The 25,781-nt window shown below is 44.3% G+C and overlaps 2 protein-coding genes across 4 annotated transcripts in view; one reads left to right on the top strand and one right to left on the bottom strand.

Annotated features, from left to right (window-relative positions):
* The window catches only part of PDE6D (phosphodiesterase 6D), a 53,591-nt gene extending 45,470 nt beyond the window's left edge, over positions 1 to 8,121 (bottom strand). Inside the window, exons 1-2 of the mRNA XM_040450342.1 lie at positions 7,940 to 8,121; positions 7,439 to 7,873 (exon numbers count right to left, since the gene is read on the bottom strand). Of these exons, the coding sequence (XP_040306276.1) occupies positions 7,439 to 7,873; positions 7,940 to 8,121 (617 nt within the window). The remainder of the gene's footprint in view (positions 1 to 7,438; positions 7,874 to 7,939) is intronic.
* Positions 8,050 to 25,781, top strand: part of COPS7B (COP9 signalosome subunit 7B) — a 24,662-nt gene continuing 6,930 nt past the window's right edge. Inside the window, exons 1-6 of one of the 3 annotated variants that reach the window (XM_040450695.1) lie at positions 8,050 to 8,264; positions 15,187 to 15,364; positions 19,125 to 19,200; positions 20,543 to 20,631; positions 22,291 to 22,493; positions 24,798 to 24,903. In XM_040450695.1, the coding sequence (XP_040306629.1) occupies positions 15,203 to 15,364; positions 19,125 to 19,200; positions 20,543 to 20,631; positions 22,291 to 22,493; positions 24,798 to 24,903 (636 nt within the window). In that variant the 5' untranslated portion in view covers positions 8,050 to 8,264; positions 15,187 to 15,202. Of the gene's footprint in view, positions 8,265 to 13,203; positions 13,312 to 15,186; positions 15,365 to 19,124; positions 19,201 to 20,542; positions 20,632 to 22,290; positions 22,494 to 24,797; positions 24,904 to 25,781 lie in introns of those variants that run through there. The other 2 variants (XM_040450694.1, XM_040450696.1) reach the window with 2 other exon arrangements.

The following is a 25,781-nucleotide window of genomic DNA, read 5'->3' as shown; positions in this document are numbered from 1 at the left end:
GAAAGTAGGAATACCCATTTTAAAATTCTAAGTAACATGATCAATAGGACATTATATTCATTTAATCCGTTCAGGATAATAATAACAACTTCTCAGAGTCCATGCTTGAGGATCCTGGAAAACATACTACTAGTCACAATCTACTTGAAACTTATGACTAGACAATGTGTGATCCACAGTGTTCACTGGCTATATGAATGCTATGTTTTGGTTGCTTTCCCAGAGCTTCAGTTGACAAACAAAATGTATTTTAGAAAAGCATAAACCACAAACTCATTTTTAACACTTGGCAAAGGCATCTATTAGGGAATACTGATATTCAAGAAAAGTTTGACGGTCTACTATTTTTTTTTTTTTTTAAAGTAGGCTCTATGCCCAGCGTGGAGCCCAACGTGGGGCTTGAACTCATGACCCTGAGATCAAGACCTGAGCTGAAATCAAGAGTTGGATGCTTAACCAACTGAGCCACCCAGGTGCCCCAGTCAACTATTTTTAATAAGGAAATCTAAGTGAACAAAAGATCTAAAGCCAACTATTTTTGACTGGAAGTAAAGTCAAAGATCAAGGTGCTATGAGAAAGAGGATATGGGGGATCCAGGACCAAACTATGGACAGGAAATGCAAAAACACAAGTGAAAAATACTTTCAGAAACCTTCTGAGCCAAACTAGCTCTTTTTCTGTTAAATTAGTTCCTAGAAAACAAGAAAACACTAGGCATACATATTTGCTTATTAACTAAGTCATTTCTTCCAAGAGGCAAAGCAGAAATATTATGGTTTCTCAATAAGGAGAATAACAGCATGAAGGCATTGGTTTATCTCAGGAAAAAAATATGGCTTTTCAGTAATACTAACATCATGGTTATTATCATAATGTTAGTAATTATTAATAAAACAAATAACACAGTTAACATTTATTACTATGTGCCAGGAACTGTACTAAGTACTTTATATGTGCAGTCTCATTTAAGGCTCATAACAACCCTCTGAGGAAACTAAATGGATACCGAGGTTCCGAGTTTGAATGCTCTGTCTAGGGTAACAATAGTGGAGGCATTAAGTCTGAACCCAGAGTCCACACTCTTAACCACTGCTCTATGCTCTGCTTCAGTAATGTGTAAACTTTTGTAGGTCTCAATTATTCTCCATAAAAGCTATACACACACAGCAAATGAAGCAAATGAAGTCCCTTTCCATCAAGAGTTGCCAATACTGAATATTATCAATTGATCGTTATTTATTTATTTATTTATTTATTTATTTATTGTACACTCCGTGCCCAATGTGGGGCACCTGGGAGGTCAGTTGGTTAAGCATTCAACTTCATCTCAGATCATGATCTCATGGATTGTGGGTTTGAGCCCTGCGTCAGGCTCTGTGCTGACAGCTCAGAGCCTGGAGACTGCTTGGACTCTGTGTCTCCCTCCCTCCCTCTCTCTCTGCCCCTCCCCCACTCATGCTCTGTCTCTCTTTCTCTCACTCTCCTCAAAAATAAATAAACATTAAAAAAATTAATAGGGCCTCCTGGGTGGCTTAGTCGGTTAAATGTCTGACTTTGGCTCAGGTCATGATCTCATGGTTTGGGAGTTCAAGCCTCACGTCGAGCTCTCTGCAGACAGCTCAGAGCCTGGAGCTTGCTTTGGATTCTGTGTGTCTCTCTCTCTCTCTCTCTCTCTCTCTCTGTCCTTCCCTGTTCACGCTCTGTCTCTCTGTCTCAAAAATAAATAAACATTAAAAAAAACTTTTTTATTTATTAAAAATACTCCAATGTGGGGCTTGAACTCATGACCCCAAAATCAAGAGTCACAGGCTCCACCAACTGAGCCAGATAGGCACCCCTATTGACAACCTTTTAAATTTTTGTCAATTAATTGGGAAAAAGGGATAGTTTGTTGAGTTATTAAGGTTGAATATCTCTTAATTTATTCATTGGCTATTTTTTTTCTGTGAACTGTTCATAGACTTTGTCCATTTTCAGTTAAATATCTTCTTGATTTGGAGGCAGTCATTTATATTCTAGATATTATATTAACTTCTGGAATATAAGTAAATAGGAATGATTAGCTAATCTTCAAAGAAAAAGTTAAATTACTACTTCATACCTTAGACCAAAGCAAATTCCAGATGGAGTAAAAATAATAAAATCATAAAAGCATAATTTTTCTTATGGTAGTCTGTCAGTTTCTTGATATTAATAAAGTTGTACAGTTGATTCTTGAGCAATGCAGGGGTTGAGGCATCAATTCTCCTCACGGTCAAAAATCTGTATATAAGTTTTGACCCTTCAAAACTTATTAATAGCCTATTGTTGGCTAGAAGCCTTACTAACAACATAAACAGTCAGTGCGTGCTTCATATGTTTATATATATACATATATATACACATATATATATAAGAATATGGCATATATTCTTTTTAAAAAAAAATTTTTTTTTCAACGTTTATTTATTTTTGGGATAGAGAGAGACAGAGCATGAACGGGGGAGGGGCAGAGAGAGAGGGAGACACAGAATGGGAAACAGGCTCCAGGCTCTGAGCCATCAGCCCAGAGCCTGACACGGGGCTCGAACTCACGGACCGCGAGATCGTGACCTGGCTGAAGTCGGACGCTTAACCGACTGCGCCACCCAGGTGCCCCTGGCATATATTCTTATATACATATAAGAATATGGTATATACTCATATATGTATATATATATACACACACACACACACAGCATATACACTGTATACCCATTCTTATATATATGAATATATACCATATTCTTACAATAAAATAAGGCAAGAGGAAAAAATGTTATTAAGAAAATCATAAGAGGGGTGCCTGGGTGGCTCAGTCAGTTAACTGTCTGACTTCCACTCAGGTCATGATCTCGAGGTCTGTGAGTTCAAGCCCCGCATAGGGCTCTTTGCTGACAGCTCAGAGCCTAGAGCCTGCTTTGGATTCTGTCTCTCATTCTTTCTCTGCCCCTCCCCTCCCTCAAAAATAAATAAACACTAAAAAAATTTAACAAAAAAAAAAGAAAGTCATAAGAGGGGCCCCTGGGTGGCTCAGTCAATTAAGGATCTGACTTTGGCTCAGGTCATGATCTCACAGTTGGTGAGTTACAGCCCCGCATTGGGCTCTATGCTGACAGCTCAGAGCCTAGAGCCTGGAGCCTGCTTTGGATTCTGTGTGTGTGTGTGTGTGTGTGTGTGTGTGTGTGTGTGTCTCACTCTCTGCCCTTCCCCCACTTAAGCTCTGTCTGTCTCTCTCTCAAGAATAAACAAACATTAAAAAAAAATTAAAAAAAAAAAGGAAAATTGTAAGAGAAAATGCAAAAAAATAAGGAAAATACATTTACAATACTGTATACTGTAGTTATTGAAAAAATTGTCGCATAAGTGAGCTCATATAGTTCAAACCCATGTTGTTCAAGGATCAATTATATTTATTTTGAGGAGGAGCAGTTTGAATAGGTAGAATAGTGCATTACACAGACTACCCTAGAAAACTAGTATAAGAGGACTGTGATACGTTTATGTCATGGAAAGCAATTAAAAGTAATTATCTTTGGAAATTACGAACATGGTAAATTTATTAAGTGAAAAAAGTAAGTTACAAAATAATGCTTGTGATTCTATTTTTATAAAAGCAAATCCATTACATTAGCTACATTGGAAGGCTGTATTAAATTATCAATAAAGGTCATTTCTAGGTGGCTGGAGTTTGTAATAGAAAATTTAAATACCATTTTATTTACTTTGTAAAGATTATATATATATTAAGTAATCTCTGCACTCAATGTGGGGCTCAAACTCATAATCCGAAGATTAAGAGTTGCATGCTCCATCAACTGAGCCAGCCAGGTGCCCCTAAATATTTCTTTTTCTTTTCTTTTTCTTTTTTTTTTTTTTTTACAGTTTTTAAAAATTTATTTTTGAAAGACAGAGACAGAGCGTGAGCAGGGGAGGGGCAGAGAGAGAGAGGCAGACACAGATTCAGAAGCAGGCTCCAGGCTCTGAGCTGTCAGCACAGAGCCCCACATGGGGCTCGAACCCACGAACTGTGAGATCATGATCTGAGCCGAAGTCGGATGCTTAACCGACTAAGCCACCCAGGCGCCCCCCACTAAATATTTTTTTTTCAACGTTTTTATTTATTTTTGGGACAGAGAGAGACAGAGCATGAACGGGGGAGGGGCAGAGAGAGAGGGAGACACAGAATCGGAAACAGGCTCCAGGCTCTGAGCCATCAGCCCAGAGCCCGACGCGGGGCTCGAACTCACGGACCGCGAGATCGTGACCTGGCTGAAGTCGGACGCTTAACCGACTGCGCCACCCAGGCGCCCCTTTAAGTGGGCTCTATGCACAGCCACCCAGGCGCTCCCCTAAATCTATTTTAAAAACTGCACAAGAACTTAGAGTTCTACCACATATCATCTGTGTAAATACATTCCAGGCGGATTAAAGAGCTAAACATTAAAAAAAAGATGAAAATAAAGAGTATTTAATTAATCTTGGGATAAGGAAGGTCTTGTTTTATCTGTCTGTTTAGTTATAACAATTCACTTAATCTGTATGATTTTTATCAGTTTGAATATTTAAAAAATGGATGCAAAATGAGAGTTGAGTGACTAGCCCAAGGTCAGGAAAGTCTTCTTAAGATACAAAATGCAAAAGCCATGTGCAAAATATTGATGAATTTGAAATGATAATTTAAAATTTGTTTAACAAAAAAGGAGATGAGCCATACATTGATAAAAAATAGTTGCAATATACAGAACAGGCAAATGATTGATATTAAAATAAAAACACCTATAAACCAATAAGAAAAGTAAAAAATTCAAAAGTAAAATGGGCAAAGGGAAAATTAACAAGCAATTCACAGAAAAGAAATTGCCAAACAGAAGATTTTGCAACTTCTCTAACAATAGCTAATACATAATGCTTACTAGGGATCAGGTGTTTTTTTAAATGTTTTAGCTATCAACTCATTCAATCTTCACAACAATCCTATGAGATAAGTGCTATTTTTATCCCTGATTCCAGATGAGGAAATTGAGGCAGAGGTTAAAGGAGTTGCTCAGGGACACACAACCAAGAGTGCAAGGCTGGGATTCCAACGCAGACAGCATATAGCTCTACAGTTCGGAATCACTCTTAAGCACCATGCTATATTGGCCTGTCCAGGGATCTAGGTACCCAGGGAAATACAAATTAAAACAAGATTTCATTTGTGTAAATTGGCAAAAATAAAAAAGACATAGTCAATGTGAAAAATGAGTACTGTCAACACGGTCAGTAGGAGAATATCTCAGCACTTTCTTTTTGTAGAAAAAACTTACAGAAACAGATACAAGGAAAGTTTAGAAAAACAATTTACCCAATAAAAGGTGGGCAACAGGTAGTTTGTTTTACTAAAATATTGGTTTTTTTCCTCGAAGGTACTAGCAAATATTAGAACTCTTTTCCTTTTCTCTCTTAATCCTCAGATGTCAACAAAGGGTACCAGACGATGGCATCTTATTGGTCCTATGCTAACTTTTTTATGTGGCTGCTTCCCTTGAGATTTAATCAGCTCAGGTCAAACCTTCTCTGAAAGCCTGTTTCTTGACACACTAGCGTCATCATTGAACTGATTAATTCACCTGCCCTCCTAGTGGGCTGTCGCAGGTTCTTCTTTCTACTCTCTTCCCTATTTGTCCCTTAGCCTCTTCTCACAGCTGCAAGAGCCCAGAATGAGGTGAGAAGTTAAACTTTCCCCTTCTGCTTTGTCTGAAAGCCATTTAAAAAATTCTTTCTTGTTTTCGGCAATACATTAATTCCTATCGGATAAAAACGTTGCTTCTGAAATCTCCCAATTCCACAGTCTCTGGCTTTACTGTCTACAGCATACCTGTTAAGTAACATTACAAATTCCTTAAGGGAAAAATAAAATCTGTGTCAGAGTTCTTCTAACACGTCAGCCATCCCGATTTACTTCTAGGTGCCATTATGAAGAGAAACAAGGAAAGGTGCATGAAGCTATAAAAGAGGCTGTTACTAAACTTCACCACGTAAAAGTATGAAAGTTTACAACGCATGGCAGTACGCATAGGTGATGATGCCTTCTGTTTTTTCAAAGGAAGCACAGCAGGTCAGTTTCCATGTGAAACTTCTCATTTGTACATCCAAAACATCCTGCAACTTTTTTGCATTTCTTGTTCTCACATTTACTACCAAGTTGGTTTCTGACTGTGACAAAGCAATTAAAATCTGCAGGGCTGAAGTGGGCATTGTGAAAACACACAGGCGGCTCAGAGAACAGTCTCCGCCAAATCTGTTAGGGGAGGAGACCTAAAGGGACGACTACAATTTCGCTGAGAGAGGAATTTAAGAATGGTCCATATTGTAGGCACAGGATGTGAAAAAGAGATTAAGGTCAGCAGGAAAATGTGAAATTGGAATGTACGGGATTGCATTTTTTCATCCGCATCATACGGTTACCGACCAACACTCCGTTAAAACACGAGGCTTCCTCACTACGTGAAGGAGAGAGGCTGCACAAGTGGCACCACAACAGGCCCGAGGCAATGATTTCTATATCCTGCTAAATCCTACCGTGTCCCCAACGTAATCAAATAATTGCTGGACAGCTCCACCCTGTCTACGCGTTAACCACACCGACGCGACCCAGCAGATACCTTTGCCAGGAGTCCCAGTGCAAAACCCAAACACCTGAAGGCATCTCACGCACAAGTTTAGGGTCCTCATTTCGCTGGACAGAAAAGTGAAAAGCTGAGAAAGCAGCAGCCACCATCCAATGCCTCAGAAGGCCAAGCCAGAATTAAGATAAGGTCGATCCCGGACTTCTCTTTCCCCACCTTCCTCGGCTCCAGTCCTGGAAGGAGCCACAAGTGAGGCAGAGAAGTTGTGGAAACAAGGCGGGGGTGGGGTGGGATGGGATGGGATGGGGGAACCCGAGAGAGTTTCACACAAGCATTTGCATTTGTCCCACACAAGGTCACTTGCTCCAAGTCACTTTTTCCTGCTCCCCCGGTGCTTCCCGCCAAATGGGCTGCTGGGCTCCGAGGCCAGCCCACCGCGCCCCCTCGGCCCTCCCCTGCGGGCCGCAACCCCTTCCCGGCCTCTGGGTGCGGGCCGAAGCTCGGAGCCAAGCTGGCCTCCCCGACACCCGTGTCCGACGCTCCGCGCTTCTCCCAGCCCAATTCCGGGTCTCCTCCGCCTCCAGCCCCCGGGGCTCGCGTCAACGTCCCCTTCCTCCCTCAGGACGCCCCTTGCCCCGCCTTCAGCGCCCGGTCCCGCCGGGGGCATGGACGCCGTTCTTTCCGTCGCCTCCCGCCGCACTCCCGTCCGGTGTCCACCTGGCGCGACCCTCGCCCCCCCCCCCCAGTCTCCTCAGAGAGCGACCGCCTCCCAAGTCCTCCCGGCCCCGCCCCGCTCCCGGGCGGATACAGTTTGAAGCCCCTCAGGATCTCCCTGGCCCGCTCGTCCTTGGCTGACATGATGCGGCGGCCGCCGCCCGCGGCTCTCCCACGCTGGCCCGGCGGAGCCTCGCAGACGGTGCCCAGGAGCCGAGGACGGAGCCGCAGCCCGGCCTGGAGACCTCGGGCGAGCAGCAGCAGCGGCCAGACCCGGACCAGCCTCTCCCTCCCCTCAGCTCCCGCTCCTGATCTCTTCTCCTTCCCCCTAGCCTCGGAGTGCCCGCCCCGGAGCCAATGGAAAGCCCGCCTCGCCGACTGGCAACCTGACCAGCCAATAGAAATACTCAGCGGCTTCGCCGGGGGGGAGACGACGAGCGTCAGTGGGAAGGGCCCTCCCCGGGAAGTCCCGTAGGACAAATCGTTCCTTAGGTCTTGTTGCCTAGACTTTGCCCCAGCGGAGGATTGGCTTCAAATCTGCAGAGGCTCGAGGGGCCCGCTCCCGCCGCTGGGCACACTAAGGTTCTGGGATGACAGCAGGTTGCACTGGGCGATGCGAAAGAGACTACATTTCCCAGCATTCCAGGAGAGTGCTCGGGGGACCACAGATCCCATCACGCAACAAAGAGGCCCAGGGACTACAAATCCCAGCATTCCCTGCACCCCGTTCCTCTGTAACTTAGACTCCAGTGTGCCGCGCAGTGTGCGCAAATTCATAAACCGTCCTCTGCCTTGGGGGTTTCTGAATTCGGAGACTTGAAACTAGGCGGGAAGACCCCGTTAACTCTCAGAAGAAGATGACAGCCCACAGAGAGGTAACATCTGTTTACATGGAACTCAGAAATCTCCTGCAAATCATGGTAAGACTGCAAACAACAAACAAAAACACTGATTAAAGCATGGAAGATAATGTAACAAAATGACTCCTTCAAATTGTGCTTGTTTGCTGGTCTGGGGCGCTTTTTACTTGTTTTTCAGGGGTTTCTGGTGTGCTACTGCGTTGGACTGGGAGAGATATCGATTGTATACTCAGAATATCCATACCGGAAGGGATATTAAGAAAATTTGCCAATCCAACCCGTGTCGTTTTACATGTGAGGAAACTGAGGCCCAGAGAGGCTCAGAGATTGTCCACCAGCTACAGCAAGTTGGGATAGAGTTAGAATTCGGCCCTAAGTCTCCTGATCCGCAGTCTGGGCTGTTTACACCACACTAAGGTGGCGATATTTTTAGCAGCATGGCTATGTGATTATTCTGCTTGGTGAAGTTTCCCCATCCAGGTTGAAATACCCAGAGGTTAAGTAAGCATTTATTTGGTGAATTTCCTGCAAGTGAAGGAGTGTGATGTTTATCTTCAGTCTAGGAAGGACTTGGTGTTTTGATTTGTTCTTTGTTGCTCAAGGTGACATTTAATGTGCTTTCAGTTCAGGAACTAGGTAAAATTGTACTGCAAGCTAAGGTTTCCTTAGAGATCTCCTATCTCTTTTCCTAGGCCTTCCTTCCTCTTCCTGTCCCCTTTTCACCCACCCAATTTTTCCTTCCATGTAATTCAACAAAAAGCCTTTTCAGGTTTCCGGTAAAGAGTGAAAGGCATTGTCACTGCCACAAGGAAGATAACCATCTAGTTAGGAAAAAAAGGAGACTCTGCTGAGATTTAAGATGGGCTTCAATAAATGTCTTAAGGGAAAGGTCATCGGAATGCCACAGAGGTTCTGTGGAAAGATTAATTCTAGCTGGCAAGACTTGATGGAGGAGGTGGCATTTGAATTTGAAGGACGGGTGGATTTTTTTTTCTGCTGAAAAACTTACTCTTGAATTTTTTTGTTGTTGTTAATGAGGTATGGCATATGCAGGAAGGGCCCAGGTTTTGCATATGTATACACCATCCCCCAAATCAAGATTTTTAACACCTTTGTGCCTCTCCGCAATCAGCACTGCATCCTCCCACCCCCAAAACCACTCTTCTGACTTCTATTACCACAAATTAGTTTTGTCTTGAATTTCATTTAAATGTAATCATTTAGTATGTAGAGTAAGTGGCATTTTTTGTTCAGTTATTTTTGTGAGATTCATCCATGTTATATGTAACAGTAGCCTTTTTTTAAAAATTGCTTACTAGTATTCCATTGTATGTATGTAGCAATATTTATCTATTCTGTTGATGGGTATTTAGGTTGTCAGCTATCAGTTTTTGGCTTTTATTAACAAAGCTGCAATGCTCATTCTTATACGTTTCCTTTTTGTAGACTGCACTCATTTCTAGGAGAGGAGTAGCTGGCTTGTACAGTATGCATATGATCAGCAACATTAGATAGTGCCAGTTTTCCTAAGGGTTTGTATCATTTTGCCTTCACCAGCAATGTAAAAAAATTCTAGTTGTCTTTCATCCTTGTCAAAACAGGGTCTTGTCAGTCTTTCTAATTTTAGCTATTTTGGCTAAATGTGGTCTCTTATAGTTTTTTCTTACATGGTCTCTGGTGTTGAACACCTTTTAATTTGCTTTTTGACCATTTGAATGTCCTCTTTTGTGAAGTGCTTGTTCAAGTCTTTTGCCCACTCTTTAGTTTGGGCTTTTTGTCTTCTTATTTATTTGTCGTTCTTTATAAAGTTTGGTTATGGAGTTCTTGGTCTGATACAGGCTTTGCAAATATCTTTTCCAAGTCTGTGGCTTGCCTTTTCAGTTTCACACTGTCGTCTTTGGTAAACAGCAATTCTTTTTTTTTTTTTTTTTTTTTAATTTTTTCAACGTTTATTTATTTTTGGGACAGAGAGAGACAGAGCATGAATGGGGGAGGGGCAGAGACAGAGGGAGACACAGAATCGGAAACAGGCTCCAGGCTCTGAGCCATCAGCCCAGAGCCTGACGCGGGGCTCGAACTCACGGACCGCGAGATCGACCTGGCTGAAGTCAGACGCTTAACCGACTGCGCCACCCAGGTGCCCCGGTAAACAGCAATTCTTAATGGAGTGCAATAGTTCAGTGTTTTCTTTTATGACTAGTGCCTTTTTGCATTGAGTTTAAGAAATCTTTGCCTACAGGGTTGGTAGGATTTTTTTTAATGTTTATTTACTTATTTTGAGAGAGAACGTGAGCGAGTGACAGAACATGCGTGTGAGCTGGAGAGGGACAGAGAAAGAGGGAAAGAGAAAGAATCCCAGGCAGGCTCCACGCTGTCAGCACAGAGCCCGATGCTGGCTCGATCCCACAGTGGTGACATCATGACTGAACTAAAATCAAGAGTCAGACACCTAACTGACTGAGCCACCGAGGCATGCCAGGGTTGGTAGGATTTTAACAGGCAAATATGAAGGAAGAGCATTGCAAAAAAGAAGAGAGAGCTGGGGCATCTGGGCACGCTGGCAGGGCAGAGCCTGCTTGGGATTCTCTCCCTCCCTCTCTCTCTGCCCCTGCTCGCTTTCGCTCTCTCTCTCTTTCAAAATAAATCAATAAAACTTTTTTTTTTATTTAAAAAAAAATTTTTTTTTTCAACGTTGATTTATTTTTGGGACAGGGAGAGACAGAGCATGAACGGGGGAGGGTCAGAGAGAGAGGGAGACAGAGAATCAGAAACAGGCTCCAGGTTCTGAGCCATCAGCCCAGAGCCTGACGCGGGGCTCGAACTCACTGACCGCAAGATCGTGACCTGGCTGAAGTTGGACGCTTAACCGACTGCGCCACCCAGGCGCCCCAATAAAACTTTTTTAAAAAGAGAGAGAGAGCAAGTTTCAGCATAGACCCTGGTGTCAGAGGGAAGGTACACCTCTTGTGATGGGCATGGGAAGGCCTGGAGTTTGGGCTGTAGGAAGGTGGGGTGAGACAAAGCTGGAAATGTTGAGGGAAGCATACTGAGAAGGGCTTTCACTGCAGCCTTGGAGTCTGGACATTATTCTGGAGGAAGTGGAGGCACTGCCAGAATATTTGTGAACTCAAACAGAACTTAGTTGTTTTCCTTCCACTGCCAAATTTGCCTCTTCTTTTCTGCAGCCCTATTCACTTAACACCACCTCCAAGACAGCTCTGTCTGGCCTACTCAGCCAGAATCCTGGGTAATATCCTCCTCCCCTATACCTGCATTCAGCTGGTCACCCAGTCCAATAGATTCTATGGTCTAAATGTCTCCAACAACATCCCTTCTTTTTCACGCCCAACTGCCACTGCCTTTGTTCAAGACCTCACAATCTTTTATCTAGACTGTATCCCCTCAAGAGTTTCCTGGCCTCCAGCTCTTTGCATAGCCAGTCCATTCCTATAGCAGCTAGTGTGATCATTCTAAAGTGGCAATCATTCACACTTCACAGGTTAAAACTCCTAAATAGTTCCCCAGTGCCCTTAAGATAAAATAAAAACTCCTTTCCATGGCTTACCCTTTTTGTGATTTTCTTGCTCATTTTTCCATGCTCAACTCAAGCCTCATCTCCTCTAGAACCCTGCCTCAAATCACCTCTTCCCAGAGCAGAGGCAGGAGAGCCTTATCTGTATCACTAGGGTGCCTATGGCAACTGTTTGTCATAGCCAGACAGGTCTGTCTGTCTCAGGGGCTGTGGGCTCCCCCAGGTAGGAACTTTGCTGTATTAAGGTTTTTGCTGGGTATAGTGCCTTGCATATGGTTTAGAAGACCCTTGATGACCTGACTCCGGGTCTGTAGCCCTCATTTCTCACCCCTGAACCTTGGGTTCCAGACACTCTGTGTTTCTTTTCTGCATTAGTGTATGCTACACAGAGCAAACCTCTGTGACTATGGTCTGCCAACTTTTTGCCTTAAAATAAATTTTTTTTTTGCCTTTTTGCCTGGAAGATGCCTTTCTCTTCCCTAGCATACTCATAACACATTGAATTTTTTTTTTTTTATAAGTAGGCTTCATGCCCAACGTGGGACTTGAACTCACCACCAGACATTGAGTGTCACATGCTGTACCTACTGAGCCAGCCAGGCGCCCCCACATTGAAGCCGTTTGAGGGCAAGAACCTTGTCTTCTCTTTATATAAATCTTCCAGAACATAGAAATTAGAACAAGACATCTTTTGAATAGATCAGTGAGTTGGTGCTAGGTTCCTTTGCATCTGTCTGATTTCTGCACTCTATTTCACCAAAGGCAAACAGGGCTCTTCAAGTCTCGAAAGTCTGTGGTATACGCTTTAAAGGAACCAGTTTAAGTGTTCAGCTGCCTAGCATCCCTTAGCCATCTTCCGGGAGAGTTGCTGAGTACCAAATGCAACGCAACCTCTGTCATTTTGCTCACAGAACCATTGTTGGCTCAACCCGTCTCTTGCTTATTTTAAAACTATTCTGAAGAGGTCACGAATATGGTCATTGGCTTCCGAAGCCTGGGTTCCAAAGCAACCTTTGCTACTTACTGGCTTTTGGATTTTTAAGCTTTGTTAACTCATCTGAAAAATCGGATTACTGCTACAGGCCATAGAGTTTTGATAATTCAACAAGACAATGTACGCGCCTGGCACAATAAGCGGTAGCTGTTGTTAGACTTAATAGGTCTTTGTACCCCTGGGTAGCCGCAGTCGCCATAGGGAGCTCCTGAGGGGTAGCTCGGCCAAAGAGGTGAATTTCGGGCCCAGGATGGTGATGGCGACGGTTTGGGCCCCAGTACTGCCCTAGGCTGCGCTCCTCGGACTCCTCTCCACCCGGTTCCTGGGCTGCGACCCGCCTCTGACGGTCTCGCCCAGGCCCAGGCCGCACGGGAGATCTGAGGCCGCCTACGCCGCGGGGGGAACGTAGTGTGGGCGGAACTCGAGTGCAGCGGCAGGAGGCTTCCGGGGGAGCCGCAAGGGCAACGGGTCGGCGGAGGCAGAAAAGCGTCGGACGCCGGGCCGATCATGGACGCTTGACAACCTGCGGACAGGCGCCGGGAGGCCGAGCCAGCGACCGAGAGGACGGAGAGGTGGCGAGGGTAGGTAGGGGCTGGCGAGAGGGCGGAGCCCGGCGCGCCAGCCTTGTCCCAGCCGTCTGGTTTAGCGCCAGCCCTCAGGAAAGCCCGCGGCCACACCGCTCCGGCCCCGCCCCGGGGAGCGCGCCCCGCGGCCCCTCACTCCGCACCCGCGGCCCTGCCTGGAGCACGCCGTCCGCCTTGAAGTCCACCCCAGCCTGCGACCCTCAGTTCCTAACCCGCGGCTGCTTTCGCTTCCCCACCCCCACAGGCTGCCTCTTTGCCCCTCTGCTGTCCATCAAAATAGCGCCCCCCCACGACGCGAATTCATCTCCCCTCCTCCTCCGCCCCTCCCACTTCACAAAAAAGAGACTCTGCGTCTTCTTACCTCTTTGCCCCTACGGGCTTTGCGCCTTAGGCCGGAATTTTTTTGAGGGACTGAAGTTTATGTCTTTTCTCCACTCCCTCTCCACCCCAGGCCTTTCCATTCAGTCTCCACACGTGTCCGCTTGGAGGGGAGGTTTTCTTTCTTTACTCTCCTAACCATCACCTCTCTCCCGCCTTCTCCCACCCTACCCCATCCCTCTCCTCTTTCCTCTTTTCTCCTCAGCAACTTTTATTCCCTTAGCACTTCACTTTTTCTGTTTCCGACGAGACGTTCTTACGTAACCCTAAGTGAGGCGACATCATTGTTTCTGTCCTACTCTGAAAGGGCTGCTGCTCTCTATGCCTGCCTCCACAGGAAAACTTAGTTTCTCTTGCACCAAACAGTTCTTGGAATTGTTCTCTTCTTTTTGTCTTAGTACCCCCAAAATGTGTCATTCTTGGAGGGGTAGCCGACTCCTGCAGTGTAGGTATGCAGTGTGTGTTCACATACACCCAGCATGTAATTGGCTTGTACAATTGAGGGGCCGTCCTCCCTGATATCTTCAGGATTGCAGTACAGTATCTTCGTTGTTTTCTCAAACCTTTTTCTTGAGATTTTGTACAAATTCTGAAGTCATATTTGGTAAAATCATATGGCAGTGGGAAGTCAAATAGAGGGATTTTCCTTATGGACTTACACAGCATGTATTTTCTGAGTTTGAATATGTTGCTTATCTTTCAATATGATTTCCTCTCTTTTTCTATGCTTAAATGACTTCTTTGACTTAATGAGAGGTCTTGTCTGCTTTTTGTGGCTTTCCTCATTTGTATCTGGCTGTAGGTGCGATTCCATTGATACACTGAAAGCTGTAACTGATTGCTTTTGCTTACATCTGCTGCCTCTGTGTAGGGGCCAGATTCTCTCTTAACTAGAGTCTGTAAGTGAGGTGGGTAAAACAGCTCCTGAGAAACTCCTGTGTGTTTCTTTGGGTCTGGTCAGATTTAAGGGTTTAGAAGGTGCTGCTTGCTGTTGGGAGAGGGCCAGATGGGGATGAAGTGGTTTTTCCTAAATGTGTTTCAAACCTTTGAGCAAGGACAAAATCCCATTAACTCTAGGTGGAACCCTGTCCATCTCACAAAGTGGCTGTAGCATATGGACTCAGGAGCTGTTTTTCTTTTTGAATTTTTAGTTATTTATTTTTGAGACACACACACACACACACACACACACACACACACACACACACATAGAGTGCAAATGGGGGAGGGGCAGAGAGAGAGGGAGACACAAAATCTGAAGCCGGCTCTAGGCTCCTAGCTGTCAGCACAGAGCCCAATGCGGGGCTCGAACCTACGAATCATGAGATCATGACCTGAGCCGCAGTTGGACGCTCAACCAACTGAGCCACCCAGACGCCCCTCTTTTTGAATACTATAAAATTAAAGTATTACTGATGTCTGATCTGGCATTAAATAAGCATAGACTTTGCAAAGGAGAAGGAAGAATGACTGAAACACTTTTCTTTTGGACAGATCTCAAGGCCAGAGAATGGCAGGTGAACAGAAACCATCAAGTAACCTCCTAGAACAGTTTATTTTACTAGCCAAAGGTACCAGTGGCTCAGCCCTCACTGCTCTCATAAGCCAAGTCTTGGAGGCTCCTGGAGTGTATGTCTTTGGAGAACTGCTGGAGCTGGCCAATGTGCAGGAGGTAAGAGCAGTTTCCAAACAATTTCTCTGTCTTCTTTGATCTAAACCTTCCTGTGATTCTCCAGGTTTCCAAGGAATTTCAGGGCTGAAGCTCTGTGGACCTGTGAGGTGCACTGTTGAGGGAGAGATGGGAATTTGGGGGACGGGGAGCAAAGGAGAGCAAGGATGATGTCTTGAGCTCCTTCTGGTCAATATTTTCATCTCAACTTGGGGTAAAATTAGATTGGGTTACTAATAATTTGAAAGGTAGGGGAAAAATCCATTTGAACCTGATAAATAAGAAAAGTAGAGTATAAGCACCGGCTGATATTTAACAGAGGTTGTTTCAGGCATTTGCAGGGATCAAAAACCTCTAGGGCAAATATAGACAAAGATTGGTCAGGTACATACGTAGCAGAAGATGGTTGCTGTTGAATGAGCTGGGATGAAGAAGGAATATATTGTAGAAGAAATATATTGTCCTGATGAAAAGGACAATGTTATGCTAAGTTGGTATGTAAAAAAAAATATGACATGAAAAGCTGGGAAGTAGTCCTTTTTGCTTTGTTTACTTTTTTTTTTTTTTGATTGTTGTCCTTAAAACTTTGGGTATCTAATTTTGGTTATTGTGCCTTAAAAATGAGAAGACTGGTGAAGAATGACCAGGTAGAACAAAGAGTTGTGAAGCAACCTATACTTTTCAATCTCTGCTTCTCACTTTGGGTACTTTTACATTTATTGATTGATAATTTTGTGTTGACTAATTGATTGAAAAGTCTGGTGACATCTTTATTATTTGGGGGGTTGTGCTCAGAAGCTCTTGGAGGGTGGGTGAGCTTGCTCTTCACCATCACAACTTCCCTCTGGCTGCCTAGGATGGTGTTGGCGCTGCCAATGGCCACTGGCTCTGTGGACGGCCGCTGGCTCTACGGATGGCCGCCATACACAGATCTGTGTGGTGCTCGTTCTTGTGGATTGCGTGCGCCTTGCTGTGTGCACCATGCTGCTGAGGGCGGCATTCTTGTCGAGGGTGGTCCACATATAGGAGGTAGTGGGTTCTTGCCGACTGGTTCTTCACTTCATGACCACTAGGACACCTTGGCTGGCAGTTGCTGGCTCCGTGTCCACAGCCTTGTGGTGAATCAGCCCCTCGTAGGAGAGGTGTGGGCCGTCAGGCTGTGGGACTCACTGCTGCACATCTGCTGTTCCTCTTGATTAGGAAACTGGAGCGGTTCCCCGTGGCTGTCCATTGCTGATGTATGGACCTGCATCATCTTGTCTCCCTATGGCAGCCGGAGACCGAAAGAGCCGCTTTTATTTTTTAATTGTGAATTTTTATTTAATGTCAGCCTTGCTTACTGGACTGTGAACTCAGTAAGGGTAAGGTCTCTTGTGCTCCTCATTGTTTCCTTAGCACTTAATATATAGCTTGACATACAGTTGGCTTATAGTCAAATTTTAATTTACCAGTGATGTAAAAGGAATCCTGTGAAGAAAAATTTTTAAAGCTAGGTTTTTTTTTTTTTTTAATAGATTTTATTTTTTAGAGCAGTTTTAGATTCACAACAAAATTGAGAGGAAAGTATAGAGATTTTCAATATATCCCTGCCCTCATACATGCATAGCTTCCTCCATTACCAATATCCCCAGCCAGTGTGGAACCTATAGTGACACATTATCACCCAAACACCGTAGTTTACATTAGGGTTCACTTTTGATGTTGTACATTCTGTGGATTTGGAGAAATGTGTAATGACATGTGTCCACCATTACAGTGTCATGCAGCGTAATTTCTCTGCCCTAAAAATCCTCTTTTTGCGCCTCTTCATCCCTCCCTCCCCTCTTAATCCCTGGCAACCATTGATCTTTCTACTGTCTTCCTAGTTTTGACTTTTCCAGAATGTCATAGAGTTGAAATCATACAGTATGTAGCTGTTTCAGATTGGCTTCTTTTACTTAGTGATATGCACTTAAATTTCCGTGTCTTTTTATGGTTTGATAGCTCATCATTTTTTCAACAGAAGAGATGACAAAGGGGTAATATGTTCCTTCAGGTTCATGAAAAGCCTAAATGAATATGTCAAGTGGTGGTTTTTTAACTAAGGAAGATTGGCTAAGAGGAGATGGATGGAAATTAAAGTGAGAAAGACATTGATTTAGGCCAGTGGGAGCAGTTTTGGAGTATCTACTCTAGAGAAAATAGTCTTTTAGGGTTAGTTTTGTAATCATCTGTCTGAAAAGTAGGGGCTAGGTTTGATGATCTCTTCCTCCTCTGATTCAGGACCTCAAGAGGTTCTTGATAACCTTGATAGGGTAGAGTAGGTTATTAGGATGTGAGAGTTCTCATGCGGGTGCTGAGCAAATCACCTCTATCTCCCCACAGTTTGGTTTTTGTTTGTTTGTTTTTCTGTATGTGAGCTGGGAACACTAGTAGTTTTTCAGTGATCTGAAATTATGGATGTAGTTCTTGGAACCTTTTTTTTTTCTTTAAAGATGGTTAGGGGCGCCTTAGTGGCTCAGTTGGTTAGGCAACCGACTCTTGATTTCAGCTCAGGTCATGATCTCACGGTTTTGTGAGTTTGAGCCCCACATCAGGCTCTGTGCTGACAGTGTGGAGCCTGCTTGGGATTCTTTCTCTCCCTGTCTCTCTTCCTCCCCTGCTCGCACTTTCTCTCTCAAAATAAACTTATAAAATAAAATAAAATAAAATAAAATAAAATAAAATAAAATAAAATGATAGTTTATTTTCTTTTTAATTTTTTTTAATGTTTATTTTTGAGAGAGAGAGCAAGTTGGGGAGGAACAGAGAGAATGGAGACACAGAATCTGAAGCAGGCTCCAGGTTCTGAGCTGTCATCAGTACAGAGCCCGATGCGGGGCTTGAACTCAAGAACTGAGAGATCATGACCTGAGCCAACGTCGGACACTTAACTGACTGAGCCACCCAGGTGTCCCAATAAAAAGATAGGTCAAATTAAGTAGTATTACTGTCAGTGTCCACAGAATACTCCTTGGGTACTACTTTATGGAGTTTGGTATATGGAGTTTATGGAGTAACAGGTACACATTTGTAAGTAAGAGAAACACCCAGTTAACCAACAACAGAGCAGAGCAGTTCCAGACAGATTAGTATCTCTGTTTTACTTCCACAGATGACTCTTTGCCATTTTAGTGAGGAATAAGTAATTTTAGTGAACGTTTTTATTTGAAGCTGCCTGATATTGTGGTTTCCTGTCCCGCCTGGGCTCTTGTGTTACATTTTATGCTGTGCTAATCTTTCCTAGCGCTCCTTCTACTTGTGTGGTCCCGAACCTCGGAACCTGCCCTACACCTTGTTCAGGTTGGACTGATAGTGGCTAGTGTTGTACCCGCCAACCTGGTATGTAGATAAGGCTGCTCCACTCTTTGTTTTAATGACAAGGAAATCCTGAGAAAACCTGCACTGCTTCCAGCACTAACTACTGTGTGTGTGTGTGTGTGTGTGTGTGTGTGTGTGTGTGTGTGTGAGAGTGAGAGAGAGAGAGAGAGACAGAGAGAGAGAGAGATGGACAGACAGAAGTTGTTAACTTGGGCATGCTGTGCAGTGCATAAAACATGTATTGTTAAGAGAGAAGAATTAAATTTAAAATTAAATTTTATTTTTTTCCAAAGAATCAGAGTTGGAAGGAACCTCAGGGACCATCTAGTGAAACAGTCAACTGAGGCACACGATCATCACCCTTTGCTTGAACCCTGCAGTGACTGGTAGACGTCTGTGAACTCTTTTTTTTTTTCTTCCTCAGCTTGCAGAAGGAGCTAATGCTGCATATTTGCAGTTGCTGAACCTGTTTGCCTATGGAACATACCCAGATTACATAGGTGAGTTGGTTAAGATCTTCCAAAGACTTTTCTTACTTATGTCACTCTATTTGGTTTCCAAGGAATTTCAGGGCTGAAGCTTTGTGGGCTTGTGAGGTGCACTGGTGAGCAGGAATGGGAAGTTGGGAGAGGGAGAGGGAAAGAGGGCAAGGATGATGTCTTGGGCGCCTTCTAGTCAATATTTTTATCTCAACTTGGGGTAAAATTAGATTGGATTACTAATAATTTGAAAGATCGGGGAAAAATCCAATTGAACATGCACTCCTTGGGTTAGATGTTTCAGAATTTAGAATTTTGGGGACTCTAAAGAGGTAATATGATACACATACACCTTTTTATGGAACACGCTTCAAGACGTGGACAGCACCTGTAGTCAAAACACATTCAGTTTTTCAGCTAAACAAATGGATACTTACAACAAGTAGGATTAAAAGCCTGCATCAATTCAGGTCAGGAATTGCCACCAGATGAATTTCAGCACCATGCTCAAGGAAAAAAATCAGTTTGGATTCACCTTTTTGGAATCCAGGATTACAGATAAGGAATTGAAGGCATTTGGGATCTATCTTGCGAGGTCGTTGTGAAGGATTAACTGCATGTGTGTGTATACACATGGTCTTTGCTGCTGCCTTTGCTGCTGTTATTATTATTATTGTTATTACTAAAATTTTTCCCAGTCTTCAAAGCTCATCTCAAATTCCATCTTTGTTTTCCTTTCCTGTACCTCCTCAATGTGATTGTACTCACTTGCTCTCTCCCTTTCTGTTTCTTTCCTTTTCTCCCCTGCCTCCCTCTCTCTCCCTTTCTGCCTCTCCTCCTCTTCCTCACTCTCTGGCTCTCTTCTGGTGGTTTGTACCTTTCTTCTAGTATTTCTGTCTTGGACTTGTAGCTGTTGAAATACTTGATTGTAAGACCGAGGACAAGTCCAAGGCCATTGAGTTGCACGAGTCTGGTGGTTATTATCCCTGGGGTTGTATAGTGCAGCAGCCCTGACAAAGCCCATCTATTTTATCCTTGACGTCTCTGAATCACTTAGGACAGTGCATTGCATGTAACAGATTCCCAGTGAAGCCATGTTGAGCTTGGTTGAATGTCACAAAGGGCACAGATAGATTAAGATGATTGTCCTGTCATTTTGTGCATTCATGCCTGGCTTTTCAGGAGCACATGGTCTTTCAAAGAAGACAGGAGGTGCTCGTGGAACATTTGTCTCATGAATAAGTGCAGAGTCATGACAGTGAATCAATAGTAGATTTCATGCGGGGAGTTGGTAAGCTTGTTCGGTAAAGAAATTCTAATTTTATTTTGTGTCTTGATTTTTGTGGTGGGTGGGACTGAGCAGCCAACAAGGAGAGCCTGCCAGAATTGAGCACAGCTCAGCAGAACAAGCTGAAGCACCTAACCATCGTGAGCTTGGCGTCGAGAATGAAGGTACAGTCCTGAACTCCTTCCTGTCTTGCTCCTCACCCTTAGGCGGGTGTCGCACTGGCATCAGTGTGCGAGCTGCCAGCTGTGCACAGCAGTCATGTCATAAATGCATAAAATTTGCTTGGCAAAGGACAAAAGAAGAAAAGATAACAATTAGACAACTACTCACCGTTTCATTCAGGAAAAGTATGCCCAGGAGACATTGTGAATCAGCGGGTCTCAGTTCTGGCATGCTGTGGTGACTCACTCCGTGTGAGCATCTTGCTGTACTAAAGGGAGACGTAGTTTTTCAAACAGCAGGACATCTCAAGGCAGGTTAACCACTTCCATCTTGCTCAGTGCACAGTGAATTGTGCCAGTGCTGGAGGAAAAACTGGCTTTGTTGGACTTACTGAGACTAGGTTTTTAATATGTGGCCTTCTGGGGATTGTCAAGGTTAATTATACTGAGCTGGATTTTTGCGTTACATGCTGTCTTTAGACCCTAACCTTCTGTAAGAAAACGACTTCATCATCTCTCTGAGGTCTCTGCCCCACTCAATTTAGAAAAGGCCTTGCAGCCAGCTTCTCATAGCCGTTAACAAAGAAGATCCAGATTCCGTTAATTTATAGTTGATTTTGGCTCTCTACCCAACCTTGGCATAACTGTCAAAGTTTTTGTAGTGCTTTGCCATCAGAAGAGGTTTGCCCTTTACATTTCCCCTTTGTGATTGAGCTTGAGAGATGTAGATTTGTTCTTGCATTGCCATTTCAGTTGCTGAGATCATTTTCCCTGGTCTAGTCACAAATTTCTGATTCTCAGCCTGGCATTTCAGGTGGGATGGCTGTTTTGTTAGGAAATGAGGACCTGATCTTTCTTTTTGTCCTGATCATGGACTTCCCAAGTGTAGCAAATTTTAGGAGTAACTTTTTTTTTCCTATTTCTGCAACCTGTCATTATAAACCCATCTATACCTTTAGTTATTAAAAATCTCCCTAGCAGTGTTTGCTGTTACTCTCTTTTTTATATACCTCTTCCTCCTGTCTGATTTTGCAGATTTGATTGCTGTGTTAATTTCCATACTAGTAGTGATGTGTCCACAAAAGTGGATATTTAGATACACAGTTGTCTTGGAGAAAGGCAAGATGTTGGTGTACCCCAGTAAGGGACTGTTGTTGGGGCACTGACATTGGTTTCAAGTCTGAGAAAACAGATGCAGTACCCACTGGCTACCTGTAGGTGGATATGTTAGCTTGCAAATGTTTTTTGCTTGTGCTTTCCTGGGCAGGCAGCCAGTTCTCTCCAGTGTCTGAAATTGTTTGGAGTTTTTTGATGATCTGGCATTTTATGTCAAGTCTGCAAGCTTCCAGAAGGTGGCAGAGTGGCACCCACCGAGTATTTCCCTTTCTTGTCTCGGACACTTTCTAAGAGTGCTTCACAACATGAAAGCTAAAGTCTGGGTGAAGTCCAGGGGTAGAGAATCTAGGAGAATGCATTCCTAGAGGCTCTGGGTCTTGTTTGGATCCTAGAGGTCTCACAGCTCATTTATCCATGTCTTATTGCCATAGATGTTAATAATTACAACCAGACTGCATTTCCCAAAGCCCCGAGGCAGGTGTACACCTGCATTTTCTTTAGTGCTTGTCAGCAGTTTTTGTAAATATCACATGGCTTTATCTACAGTGTATTCCCTACTCCGTGCTGCTGAAGGACCTGGAGATGCGGAATCTCCGGGAACTGGAAGACCTCATCATTGAGGCTGTCTATACTGACATCATCCAGGGCAAGCTGGACCAGAGAAACCAGCTGCTGGAAGTGGATTTTTGCATTGGCCGTGACATCCGAAAGAAGGATATCAATAATATTGTCAAGACCTTGCATGAATGGTGAGGCTGAAAGAAGGATGGGTGTGCCATTCGTGCCTCTGCTTGGGGAAATGTCTTCCAGTGTCAGCTGGGGCTGCCTGGGAGCTGGAGCCTTGGGACAGTAAGCCAGGGGGTTGGGCTGCATTTGTGACTAAAGCTGTGTGGCAGCAGGAGTCCCTGCAGGCCTCCCAGGGCCTTGGTTGTCCTGTTGCAGTGGGGGGACTATTGAATGGTAGTCTTGGCAGCTGGAGCCTCTGAGACCTGGCTTCTGACGTGGATCCAGTGCTTTGCAAACTCAGCCTCTGAGCTTGATGAAGCTCAGGAAGTTAGTGTTGATCAGATTCCTTGGATAAGAGAACCCATGTTCAGCATCAGTAACCTTGGGCTAGTGTTGGCAAAACATTGTGAGGGATCATGAAGACAAAGAATGGGTTATTCTAAGTTGGAACACAAGATGTACACATAGACTGTTTGATAACTTCTGGTATGTAAAAAGAAGGGGGGCGTTTGCATGTTCTGTATTTTATTTTGTTTTTGCATGTTTTCTATGTTAATACGATTTGATGTTTGCAATAGCTTTGCATGTTCTAGAAGGATTTGTTATGGAGTTATTGAAATGATTTGGAGCTTACAAAGCTACATGGGACTAGTTGGAGAAGAGGTTCTAGCTGAGTTTTGAAGGAGGGCAGGGTTAGGGCGTAGTTGGAGGTCAGGAGAGCATGTCCCCAAGCAGGCACGTGGTGTTGTTGGAGATCATGAAGCAGAGCACTCAAGCTTTGTGCAAGGGGTAGGGAAATTGTCTTCTTTATTTTTTATTTTTTTGTTCATTTAAAAAAAATTTTTTTTTTAATGTTTATTTATTTATGAGAGAGACAGAGACAGAGCACGAGCCAGAGAGGGTCAGAGAGAGAGGAAGACACAGAATCTGAAGCAGGCTCCAGGCTCCACACTGTCAGCACAGAGCCTAACATGGGGCTCGAACTCATGAACTGTGAGATCGTGACCTGAGCTGAAGTTGGATGCTTAACCAGCTGAGCCACCCAGGCACCCCTGAAATTGTCTTCTTTAAAACAGACTGAAACTTTACAGCCATGAATGGCTCAGCTTTGACTCCCCACCCCCACCCCACATTCAGAACCCCCCAAGTTTCCCTCCTTCAGCTACTGTTGGAACCCAGGGTATGTGTCGTCTACCCTTTACCCCAGGTTCTGTCCCAGGTATGACCCCAAACACCTTCCTTACACAGGCAGGAACTTTCAAAATACTGTAAAAGTCTTCAATCAGAGTAAATGGGGAAAAAAACTTAGAAAACGCCCCTTGTGTGGAAGTGCTCTAGCTGGAGTACAATCCAGGCCTCTGGCCCTACCGGTGTTGGCTCTTACTCCATCTTTGAGATGGCTGACACTGTTCTCACATCCATAGTCTAGCTTCACTGTGTTTCCACCTAGAGGTGCCATCCTAACCCCATCCCAAGATGTTTGCCAGTCCAGGTTCTTAAAGCTTATGTTAAAGCACTGAGTTAGATTTAAAATTGTTAGGTAGGACAGTACCCCAAATATGGCGGAATGTTTGCACCTGTTGACTTTTAGGTAGAGGGTAAATGGGTATTGTACTGTTCTTTCAACTTTTTTTTTAGGTTTTAACATTTTCAAAATAAAAAGTTGGGGAATGAAATAAGGGGGATGGCAATTAGGAAGTAACAAACTTCTGAGGAGAGGGGCAATCTTTAAAATGGGAGGCTTGGGGCGCCTGGGTGGCGCAGCCGGTTAAGCGTCCGACTTCAGCCAGGTCACGATCTCGCGGTCCGTGAGTTCGAGCGCCACGTCAGGCTCTGGGCTGATGGCTCGGAGCCTGGAGCCTGTTTCCGATTCTGTGTCTCCCTCTCTCTCTGCCCCTCCCCCGTTCATGCTCTGTCTCTCTCTGTCCCCCCAAAAATAAATAAATAAACGTTGGAAAAAAAAATTAAAATGGGAGGCTTTTAGAAAATCATTATTTCCTTTGAGAAAAGCGGTGAATCTGTTCTACCTGTAAGGGCTGTCCTAATCTCTTTAAGGGCACATTCTGCAAACCTTTCCCATTGGAGACAAAGGTTGAAATTCAAGCTGTGTTCTAGGAAACCATCCCACATCCTCCGTGTTTGTCTCCAGGTGCCCTGTGTTTTGTATTCAGAAACACTGGTCTTGGAAGGAGTGAAGCACAAGAGCCCTCCTTGGCAGACAGGGTGTTAAAGGAAGTCCCCATAAGGGGTTAGGGAGGGAGATTTTGGAGGCTGGTGGAGAGCTCCCAGACCTTTCTGTGGCTCAGAGCCCATTATCTCCTTTGTAGGTGTGATGGCTGCGAAGCAGTTCTGCTGGGCATCGAGCAGCAAGTTCTGAGAGCCAACCAGTACAAGGAGAACCACAGCCGAACTCAGCAGCAGGTAGAGGCCGAGGTAAGGAAGAGAACATTTGTTACTTGCTCCAGGGTATCCCTGTTTGCTCCTTCATCTTGCGATTCTTGGCGTAGATGAAACAGTCACCAACAGATAGGCACTGGGCTAGTGGGGTAGAGATGAGTATGACATGGTCCCTGCTTTTGATGCTCTCTGTCTCCTTTCTGATTCCTGGTTACCAGAGGGTGAGCAGGCTTGGAGAGTGGAGAATGCTGTCCTTCCGCAGTACACATGCATTCTGCAGCTGTGGAGTAAAAGAAACGAGTTTGGGGATAGGTCTTTGAGATGGGTGAGAGGATGGTGGTTAGCTGGCGGGATGGAGGAGGGGGGCAGGGGGCAGGGGCGCATGGAGCTTCAAGGCCCTGGTTCTGTTCTGCTTCTTAAAGCCGTGTGATAGGCTCACAGCGTCCATTTTATTCTTTAAACTATATGTGTGATAACCTTTTGACATGCATGATAGATTTCATATTGAAAAAGGAAGAAAGGGAAAACATTTGGCAGGTGAAAAACAAGTGAAGTTAAAAGTGTGTGATTGTGGTTTTAGTGACACCTGGTTGTTCCAGACACTTTTAACCTGTCCGAAAGACATAGGCTCTAGCCTTTGGATTAATGGGAGTTTGTGTGCCTGTGGCCGGGACACCTGTAGGGAGACCTCAGAATTTGGAGCCCATAAGAAAAATTTTAGCATTGAAAGTCCTTTTCTAGTGCGATGGAGCTTGAAGTGTTAATGTTATTTAATGGGTTTTATAAATCAGGTGGCCAAGAGTATGGCAGAATGGGACCCAGAGTTATACTTAAGAAACATAAGAAATATGTAGATGTGCTTTTCTCTCTTTCTTTCTTTCTTTCTTTCTTTCTTTCTTTCTTTCTTTCTTTCT

Source organism: Herpailurus yagouaroundi, unplaced genomic scaffold, assembly GCF_014898765.1.
Source record: "Herpailurus yagouaroundi ecotype Mexico unplaced genomic scaffold, PumYag 202, whole genome shotgun sequence".
Classification (NCBI taxonomy): domain Eukaryota; kingdom Metazoa; phylum Chordata; class Mammalia; order Carnivora; family Felidae; genus Herpailurus; species Herpailurus yagouaroundi.
Note: the sequence above shows the minus strand (reverse complement) of the source record. Positions and strands in the feature narration are given on the sequence as shown.